The sequence below is a fragment of the Ptychodera flava genome, chromosome 2 (genome assembly GCF_041260155.1).
Source record: "Ptychodera flava strain L36383 chromosome 2, AS_Pfla_20210202, whole genome shotgun sequence".
In the NCBI taxonomy this organism is placed as follows: domain Eukaryota; kingdom Metazoa; phylum Hemichordata; class Enteropneusta; family Ptychoderidae; genus Ptychodera; species Ptychodera flava.
The window spans coordinates 37725447-37736340 of record NC_091929.1 but is presented as its reverse complement, the minus strand read 5'-3'; the positions used below and the strand labels follow the sequence as shown (position 1 = coordinate 37736340).

General features: G+C 37.2%; 1 protein-coding gene across 1 annotated transcript; it reads left to right on the top strand.

The window, feature by feature from the left end:
* Window positions 1–8294: 8294 nt before the first annotated feature.
* Window positions 8295–10327, top strand: LOC139148260 (perlucin-like protein). The gene is made up of 3 exons (XM_070719612.1): window positions 8295–8868; window positions 9387–9466; window positions 10176–10327. The coding sequence occupies exons 1-3, from the start codon at window positions 8366–8368 to the stop codon at window positions 10202–10204; spliced, it is 612 nt and encodes a 203-aa protein (XP_070575713.1). The 5' UTR covers window positions 8295–8365; the 3' UTR covers window positions 10205–10327.
* Window positions 10328–10894: the final 567 nt, after the last annotated feature.

The following is a 10894-nucleotide window of genomic DNA, read 5'->3' as shown; positions in this document are numbered from 1 at the left end:
ACTTAATATAAGGTAATCGCTGACTAAAAAAACTAACAGAGACAGACGGGGCATCATTGCAAAATCTCGGGGGCAGAGGTAACAAATGAACAAACAAATAAACAGCAAGTTGATATAAATATGTGGGACATACATGCATTACATCCTAACGAACGAGACGGCAAGGTAAATGAGAGATACTAATAGGGAAGGCTCATTAAGCGAAACGAAAGTTTAATCTCCACGAGACATTTTGACAGACTTCTAAATTTGTCGTTTCGAACCGTGAGTTCTTCGATGAAATCCAAGCCGACTTAAATGTTGTTTATGGGCTTGCGAGCCGTACTGACATGTATCGTTACATTACTTTTGTTCAAACATGCAGCGCTAGGTCATACGGTTATATCATTACACGGTTAGTTTTTCTATGGAGATGGACAATTGAACTCTAAATTATGTACTAATGTGATAGTGCCGTGATTGTCATACTATTCACGACGGCTTGATGTGGACCCAATCAGTTACTTGTCATACTTCACATTTGCACACCGAGTTAACAGAAACCTGACAGCAAGCAAATATTACCTTGACTAATGTTCGAAACACTCTATGGAACAACTGATTGCACGCATGGAACGCCCAAAACGTTTAGAACTGATTGCACGCATGGAACGCCCAAAACGTTTAGTCCTGTATTGTTTTAGTAAAATAACGATATACTTAAATTAAGCCAAAACATTTAGCTACGAAAAGCTGTTCAACAAGTTGATACATAAGAGCGATTTTTAAATGATCCATTATCTGGAATCAAGCTAACTTGTTTTCGCTTCACGAACATGCATAAAAAATGTATTATATTATCAAGATAAGGAATTGTGTGTTAACACACATCTAGTTTGTAAGTCCACGGAGCTAGGCCGCCTGCAGAACAAACATGTCCCGAAGTCACTTTGCATTGCTGACGTAGACAGCTCAATACCTGCTTTCCAGCTTTCCATTTTGCTGATGTAGACATCTTAATACTGGCTATCTAACTACTCATCTGCTGACGTAGACACCTTAGCACCCGCTATCTAGCTACCGAACTTTCTTGCGCACGGCACTTGACCTAAGCCTTGCTTCAAGCTTCTGGTCCAAGTTCATTCATTCTAGGCCATCAGGCTGTCTGTGTGTCTAACGTGCCACTCATCCGAACACTCATCAGTACAAGGAAAATGCCAAACGAAAGACCAAGCTAACAGAGCTTGACTGCATGATACCCCATCAACGTCCAGTTTAATAGATGCTCTGGCTCTATCAACACCACTTAATATTGACACTCTCGTTGCCGGACTTTCAATGCACCCCGAAAAGGATTTGTTGAATACCTGCTCACGTCATCGACCTTCTTCACCGCTCATCTGTAGTAACCATCTTTGGCCAAACAGGATCCAGAAAGCGTCTAATCGTCGACTTACCATCCGCTCACGACGGAGTATCCAGCATCGATTACCTCATTGACAAACAGAATGCGGCCACTCAATGTGCTGGGCAAGGAGCCGAACTGTCAAACCATCCTGACAAGAAATTTTCGTTACAGGACCAATTGCAACCACTGGAGACGGCAAGGTAAATAGGGAGATACTAATTAAGGTTCCAAGACAAGAAATTGACCTCTTTAATGTAACAATGCTCTGGTGGTTAATAAGCTCAGAACCCCCGTACATAATACATTTTCTGAAAGCCTAGATATAGGGAAGATTTTGGTAATAACAGTGTCACCATTGTTTACATAATTATCATGTGACAGGTAATTTACATAACCTTTCAAAAATCTGTTTTCCCTATGTTTTGTCTCAATACTTCAAAATATCTGACTTAAAAGTGCTGAAATGCAAACTGTCACAATGTTCTTCCAAAGTGTGTCTCAGAAAATCTCAGATCCTTTATATCTTGCTTAGTTTTTATTTGAGCACAATTTGAAAGAAATCAACTACGGTTAAATTCACCGCTCTCGATGTTTTTCAGGCATAAAAATGTTTAAGAAGGTTTAAAAAAATTCTGAGACACACTTTGGAAGATCCTTAGGACAGATTGTATGTACAGTGGAATTTGATCGAGTGTCCGTTTTGCCTTGCAGAGCTCGACAAGTCTACATGTTGCTTATCATTAGAAAAGTAAACATTTGCAACAAATTGAGTATTTGGTGTTAGATTACAGCGCACGCGGCGAACGTTTCCCAGACACTGTCTCGTCTACAATAATGACAGTCGTTTCAGCATGCCACTCATGCACAACAAGCTTGACACCGCACTATAGCTTTAGCACATCATCAAAGTTTTCTTTTAGCTACAGCTTTGTGTACTTTGATTTGGGAAATATAACTCAGACAAAACTCACTGGCATATTTTTCGAGTGTCGGATCTATATCTCGGAAAGTCCTCAACATTAACCGGACTGACTCTGGGCGTTTTATTACAGTGAAACATTGTATTTTTTCAGCAAGGTAAAGAATATTTTGAAGGCAGAGAGATATCATCGTCCCCTCCATACTAACCCGTTGCCGTGTATGATGCCGTCCGGGAAATTAAGTGCCAAAATACGGAAATTATTTCAGAAACACTTGGTGTGTTATTCAATGGCACAAATGTACCGTGTTGATTGAATTGCACTTGCCTGTGCAAAATCAACACTTTCCTTCAAGTCTATTTTGTAGCTCAGAGAAGTGTCAATTGAGAAAGTTTCATTTAGCTGAGACAAAAGAGAAAGCGGGATTAAAGTTTCATTTAGGAGTGTTTAGCATTTTCTGGTTGACAATATTCAGTGTTGTATCGTGTCAAACTTGTTGACAGTGTAGACTGCACTCGCAATGCTACAGACTGCATGCTGAAGGAACTGTTGTCGTGATTGCTGACATCGAGAGGAGAAGAAAGGTTTTTTTAAAGAATTTACTTGTTTCTTCATAAAGTTCCCAATTTAAAGTAAACACCTAAAAGAAAACTGGTGATGTGCATGTAGTGCAGTGTTATGCTTGTTGTCAGTGACATGCTGAAACGACTGCAGTGATCGTGACGAGACAGTGTATGGGAAACGTTTGCCGCGCGCTGTAATCTAACACCAACCAAAGACGAAGACTCAATTTGTTGCAAATGTTTACTTTTCTAATGATAAGCAACATGTAGACTCGTCGAGCTCTGCAAGGCAAACCGGACACTCAATCAAATTCCACTGTAATAAAAATTTCAGCCACATATCCAAAAGCATCGAAACAAAACAAAGGGAAAACCGATTTTTGAAAGGTTATGCAAATCACCTGTCACGTGATAGCTATGCAAACAATGGTGACACTATGGTAACCAAAATGTTCTCCTATATCTAGGCTTTTTGAAAATATATAATTTATGGGGGTTCTGAGCTTATTAACCACTAGAAAATTGTTGGCTTAAAAAGGTCACTTCTTGTCTTGGAACCTTGAGTGAAAGGGTCGTTTAGTAGAATTGAATCCACACGGGACATTTTGACAGACTTCTAAATTTGTCGTTTCGAACCGTGAATTTTTGATGAAATCCAAGCCGACTTAAATGTTGCTTGCGAGCCGTACTGCCATGTATCATTACATTACTTTTGTTCAAACATGCAGCGATAGGTCATACGGTAATATGATTACACGGTTAGTTTTTCTATGGAGATGGACAATTGAACTATAAATTATGTACTAATGTGATAGTGCCGTGATTGTCATATTATTCACGACGGCTTGATGTGGACGCGATTGGTTACTTGTCATACTTCACATTTGCACACCGAGTTAACAGAAACCTGAGAGCAAGCAAAATATTGCCTTGACTAATGATCAAAACACTCCATGGAACAATTGAATGCAAGCATGAAACTACGACAACTTTTCTGTCCTGTATTGTTTTGGAACAAAGACGATATACTTAACGCAAGTATGATGACACGGCTACTTTTTCTGTGGAGATGAATAATTGTACTATAAATTATGTACTAATGTGATATTGCTGTGATTGATAGCTACGAAAAGCTGTTCAACAAGTTGGTACATCAAAGCGATTTTAAAATGGTCCATTGTCTCTAATCAAGCCAACTTGTGTTCGCTTCACGAGCATGCATGAAAACTTGTATTATGTCATAAATCAAAGCTAGAATTAAGTCATTAATGGATAATTTCACTCTGGTTACAATCAAACAAAGTTATCACATGGCAATGCGTGCTGCCGTTGCACAGCAATAAACAAGGTGCAGGTCTAAGTGTTTTCTAAGTATTAAAGTATTACAAAAAAGTTACAGAGAATCGTCATTACTAACTTAAACTCTTTTAATAAGCGGTTTTATTCAAACGATCCCTCGAGCACGAAACACTGAAATTTAATGATATTTATTTGAGTATTTGGAAAACAGCAACATTTGTCTCTTTTACTGTCGCCTTCATCCTTTGTACCTGCCTCAGTTTCGTCAGTCTGTCTGTACTAGAAAAGCAATCACAGACAATCTCTATCTCCCTCTCTCTTTCTCTCTCTCTCTCTCTCTCTCTCTCTCTCTGTCTCTCTCTCTCTCTCTCTCTCTCTCTCTCTCTCTCTCTCTTTCAAATCATAGTGGCAAAAATTTTGGAACTGTTTTTACTTCACAGATGTGTTTTCATACTCAAATATACAGTGTTGTCGGGAAGCTTTAAGAGTAATGTGTTTCATTAAGCGTACCCGTGCTAATTTTTCAAACGCTTCTACACTGAAACCTTTGTATGTAAGCCACGTGCGAAGCGATCTGATACTGCAGTGTTATACGGTTTTCATGGTAAGTAACATAAATTTATAAATCATTTGTGTGGAACAAAATGTATTAAAGTCTACGTTTTAATCAATTGTACAATGTATTTCAAAAAATTACAATTCTCTATGTAATAGATTTAGCTTCCACCATTGGGGAGGAAGTGTGAAGTTGGATATGCTACTATAGTTTACAAACTGGTCAAGGTATGTTGTAATTGTCTGTCCATTTTGTACAAAATATCTTTTAACATACCGAACAGACAGCTATTTTTCCGAGTAAGCGTTTTTAAAGCTGATTCGAACATTCGATTCATTTGGCTCTGCTGCCAAGCTTTGGCGTGTACTCCTGCAGACGTGCGTGTTTTACTAGTTTACCTGAATTGTTTTATTTGTTTGTTTTGATTGTGACGCAATATTTATCTATTCGTGATTTTTTATTTTATGAGCTATATGTTGTTTTTATACTTTCCTAAAGTGCCAACAAATGAGTTTTATGGCCTTTGGTTTACCTTAATAAGTAACAAAAAATATATAAATACAAAATAATGTAACCTTAGTTTCATGCATCCTACAATCATCAGATGTATCTATATATAAATTAACCAAGATGTCACAGAAAGGAAACAAAAATGCGAATAAACCAGCCAAGAAGGAGACAGAAAGTAAAACTAAAATGAAATGGAGGCTCCAATCAGCGAAGCAAGCTGTAAAGAAAGACAAGAAGAATAAATCTTTCGTAAGAAAGGTTCCCAGCATCATTATCAATCAAAAAGAGAATACAGATTACTATATATTAGGGGGTAACATTAAAGTGTATCATGTTTCAAAATGTTTCAAGAATTGTGCTGATATACATTGGAAGTACATTTTCATTTACTATATAGCTTAACCTAAATGCAACCTCTTCGATTTAAAAGCCTAATCAAGAATTGCAAGAAATCTATCCCGTTCGCATCTTGCTTATACAAAAAGTATGTTTCCGTCTGTAAAATACTGATTTGATATCAAACTTTTATGATTTAAAATCTTTAAAGTTTGAAACATCACTCGCATTTTTCACCTTGGAGGACAGCTACATGTATTAATATAATCGAAATAAAATTTACAAATTAAATCAAGGGCTATCTCAACGTGATAATGAAAATATTGAAAAAAGTGGAATTTATATTTGACTTTAAGTAAATATCTTGCTATACTTCACAGAAGAGATGAACTTATAAATATTTATGAACTTTCTCTGAAATTGCCACAGCATTTTGCAAAATGTTAAAATTACTTGACATTCTTCAGATACAAAAAGAAAATGGAATGATAACACAGGCTGGACTATTGCAAATGTGCCCAGCTAACGCTTTGTTACTATCCACAGTTGCCTCTTTCCTGAGCTCTTTCAGCTTTTGCACCATTCCATCACCAGTCTTGTTTTCTACGATATACGTAACAAAAGTAAACACGCTTTCAATAAAAGAACTTGATAACCTTAGCAGCAACAAAAACATATCGATAGCAAGTATACTCGCACTGTAAAAAAGTTGGAAAATTGTCGTATTTAAAGAATTTTACTATTAGCCAGGTGGTATCGATAATAAAACAGTATATCCTGACCGGTTGGTGACTATATGCCACATTTAATTCTCAATGTTTTTCACTTCCCAATACGAAGGTGATTTGGCATAATGTGCAAAACACTTTAAAATGTTTATTCGCGGTCAAACGGAAAGATTTAGAGACAAAGTTTGGAATAGATGTTCAGTGACAGTTTTTGAGATAAAACTGTCACTAGGCAAAAATGAAGCTTTCGGTTTATAAAAAAATGCAAACTAAATTCATATTGTGATTTATGACTGACGAAGCGTCGGATACGCCCCCGCCTCTTTTTTCTATATAAGCAGGTGTAGTGAACACCAGGAGCATCACTGAAGCCCAGCTCTACCACTAGTGTAACTGCTGAGACTGGTAAGTAAACAACTAACGATATTTTTAACATTGCCTGTGAGATTACTTTTTCAATGTTTAGTCTTCTGATGCCGTGAATCTTTCATGTTCTGCATTTAGTAAGGACTTATGCAAGTTGTTTTCTCGGCTTGTGAAGTGGACTAAGATTAAAATATTGGATCTCCAATTTTCGAAAAAGCTTCAGTCTGTCCAAAATGTAAGCTTGTAATTGTAGTGGTTTCATCAAACGTCTTTGTAAACTAAGGTCATTTCAGTAAGCTCTTGACGTAATACGAATGCGATCGATAGGAAGTTTTGCCAGTCTCGCTGCGGGACTTAGAATAATTGTATGTATATTTTTACTTATTGACGCCGCTGTTGATTTTTTCTGCAGATATTGCATCAAACATGAATTTTAAATTTGCTGCCGTCTTCTTTGCCTGTGCAATGACGTGTTACGCTGTAAGTAAACATAATTTATATCGCTCATTAAATCAAAATAATTTTGAAAAAACACTGGTTAATTTACCATTATCGCAAATTTGTCTACTCTTAACAGTATTATAGTGGTTCTTATTAAGTTTCAAAAACGGTAAATTTGTTTTTTTTTCGCGGTATTATGTATGCAATGTGAACAACAACACGCACTTCGCATTAGGAAGACAATATTTGTACGCTTTGTGAAACTTAAATTGGGTTATAGAGCCAAGTTTGTAGTCTTGGCTTGTCTTTTGAAGGATTAAGCGAAGTCCTGCTAGAGTTACAGTAGGGCTTCGATTTTGCTCAAATCACGCAAAAAATAAGTGATTTAGCAGATAATTACGAAATGCATGATTCGTCGGAACTAAAAGGTAGTACACATTGTCGTTCTTGATAAAAGGTTAATCGGCTAATTAAGGTATTTTCTCTTTTTAACATCATGCCGGAGTAGCAAGGTCCAAGTAAGTCACTCTATTTACTCACTATATTCCATTGTTTGTTTCATCAATAACATTAGTTAAACTAAAATGTATAAAATAATTAACAAAGTGAACGGTGCCTGTAATCTCGTTTAGTACATTCTAGTTATCTGAGGCATTATGAGTCAAACTACCTTGCGCCATTTCTAAATTTACGTAACTTTGTTATATGGAGTGTAACACCAAATTATTGTGTTAATGCACGTTTGTTGGCAATGGCGTTTCAAGATGCGTTTAACCAAGGTGTCTGAAGATACAATCAAAAACATATAACTTTGCGTTATGCGTTACATTCTCTGCTCTGAGCGCCCGCTTGCTAGTAGGTCTGATATACCTAAATGTTATCTCGTTACGAATGAAACCGTATTAAGGTATCAGCTACATGGTACGATAGTCAGTCTTTGCCTCTTATCACAAAACAGGTGATTGGCACGACGTATGGCATTGTCTATTTTAGCTTATCAAATAATGCTCCAGTACTTCATATGACGAGTTTCTGATTATCAGATAGATAATGAATATAGGAAAGTAAACAACTGTACTCTCCAAACAATTCAGATTTATAATGAGAGTATATGAAGTTTCCTAAATTTTATATCAAGCCAGCCAAGGTACACGATATGAATTATTTTATTTTAGAAAGCATCCTATACTTTTTCTATTAGCCTCTTTATATGTGTGTGACTACACGACGGCTGTTTCCATAGTACATATAACAGTTGTATGCAACAAAACGTGTGTGCATCAGAATGCATATTACTTCTCAACCATTATGCTTTCAAGCGTCGTATTATACTGCTATCACATATGCTCTTCACAGGCTCTATCACGATGGAAAACTGTGAAAAGGGAGATTGCGATTGTATGGTGTATGAAGTATACTGTGAACAAGACCCTGACGACCACCCATACCAACAGAAAGCAGCTGAGTTTTGCAGCACCCTTTCAGTACAGGCTGGTGGACCACCAGGTCGTCTTGCAGCGTTACGCACTCGCGTTATAGACGATGCAATCAGAAACCACATCACTAGTAATAACATGCATCAAAGCCCATGCATTAACAGATACGGATTCTGGATCGGTCTTAGTGACAGCCTGACGGAGGGTGAATTCATCTGGAGTGATGGAGGAGCTCATTGCGACTTCGACTATAGCAACTGGGCATCGGGCGAACCAAACAACAACACAAAGAAAGACGCTTTGGGACAAGATTGCGTACAGCTTTGGTAAGAATACGCTCAAATTCAAACGAATGGTAAAAGCTATATACAATGTCAAGACTTTTAATGACCGCATCAAAACAAGGCTTTCTTATATTAACCATTCTCACTGACGAATCTCGCTCAAAGCGATCGTTTGTTCACCGTTGTCCTTTCTATCCCCACCGAGTACAAAATTCGGCATTCTTACGATTAAATAAGAAACAATAGCATTTTATCCACCGAATCGTACTCAGGTATCTGCCACATGGTATAACAGCCAAAGCCATATCTTATTATTACTTATGCTAGATTTTTCAGTCCAGTGTGGTTTTATATAATTATAATACGATGAACTGCCCATTGTCACTGTTTTGCTTCCTGTCTGTGCCTCTACCAGTCTTTCTGTCTTTTTTATGGTTGTTTGTTTGTTTGGCTTTGTCTATCTCTTTTTCTCTGTTTTTTTATAAATTCACTGTAGATTTTGTATGCCTCGTGACAGAATTCACCCTTAAAAAGTGTGTCGTTTTTATAAATATCAACAGGTTCAGGGGCGCTCACAACGGTCTATGGGACGATGAATACTGCGACTTCCGACCAAAGGGCATTGTCTGTGAAATTCCAGGTATGCACAAAATAAATATGTGTTATTTATGTCATATAATGTAAGCAACAGAGTAGATGCTATAAATCATTGCCGATCAAACATTCAGCTACAGTTGTTTTAAAACTAGAAAATCGGAGTATTACAAGATATCATATGGTATGATACATTAAAAGAAGCCTCTGTGCGATGAAAGGTATACAGTCACCTGTAATCTAAATATTCCCAGATATGGTCAAAGGGTCGTTTCTTGGAATTCAAAATTCCCATGTGAGGGCGCTGTTTTTAAAAAGCGGCCACCCGCGTAAAATCTTGAGTGGCTAGATTTTCTCTTTCCATGGTAACTGTAGAAAAATTGGAACCGGTGACAGTATACCATTAATCTTAAAATCCTTGGCGGAAGACGAAATTTCATTGTCGAAATTTCAATTTTCTATCTGTCTTGGCTTTTAGACATCTGTGCTAAAAACATAAGTTAAAAAATTATCGCATTAAAGGTAGCAAAATACCCAAACCCTTTACAAACTGCTATTTTAAAAATAGATCGGAGTACGAGCTTACATTGGCTTCTCGGGCGTCTAACTTATTTGCAACTTCCCACAGATCCAAGACATCACTAAAGAGTTTCTTATACATTAGCTGGAAGCAATTTCTAAATAGTTTTTAAGCAAGCACACAGACACATTCCGATGTCTTAATCTTGGCCTCTCTTCTTCTTTCTTTGCTTCAGACCCTCATTGCCATTCCTTGGGAGCGTAGAAACTCAACCGATCGTTTCGTACATAAAACACAGGACACGTCCCGGCACTATCTGAGCTAGAGTCGATAATGAATCCTTCTTTGTCCCTTCACTGTAGCTAGCTGAGAGATTATCGTCAAGTTGTGAAAAGGTCAATCTTATATAAATCATTTTTAAAAGCAATAACGTCGTCCTGCATGGTTTTATTTTGAAAATGGTAAGTCGGGAACTACAACAAAACGTATTTAAGAGTATATCCCTGCCAATAAAAGCTTTGTCAACGATAAAAATGCATCCTTGCCCAGAGTATCAGATAATATATTTTGATTCCACTATCATTGTCTGAAAGAGGCTACAATTTCCCTATTAATGATATATTCGAAGACGGGTAACAACTGGTCCCCCTCTCAAATCGAAAATATCGATAATTAATATGTACAATGATGCAATCTGAGAGGTGTTTCAATTTATTTGGCACCCAAAAAAACAATTGATGGGTACCCCCTTCTTTCTCTTCATATTTTGAGCAACACCTCCTTCCCTTTCTTGTAGATTTCGGTTTTTTTGAGTGACCGGGCACTTCATAGTCCAATATCGAATAAAAGTCTACCAACTTGTGAAGGATTTTCGTCGAATAATTGTGCCGCTAGGTGACTGTTTCGTGGGAAAATGTCAAGAAGATGATCGTATGTAAGATTAGTAGAAATGAA

Bases quoted from the DNA above. Each gene is read 5' to 3' on its own strand.
- LOC139148260 (XM_070719612.1), top strand. From the start codon at position 8,366: ATGCAACAAAACGTGTGTGCATCAGAATGCATATTACTTCTCAACCAT. The intron at 8,869-9,386 runs GTAAGAATACGC...AAATATCAACAG, and splicing joins CAAGATTGCGTACAGCTTTG to GTTCAGGGGCGCTCACAACG. The intron at 9,467-10,175 runs GTATGCACAAAA...TCTTTGCTTCAG, and splicing joins CATTGTCTGTGAAATTCCAG to ACCCTCATTGCCATTCCTTG.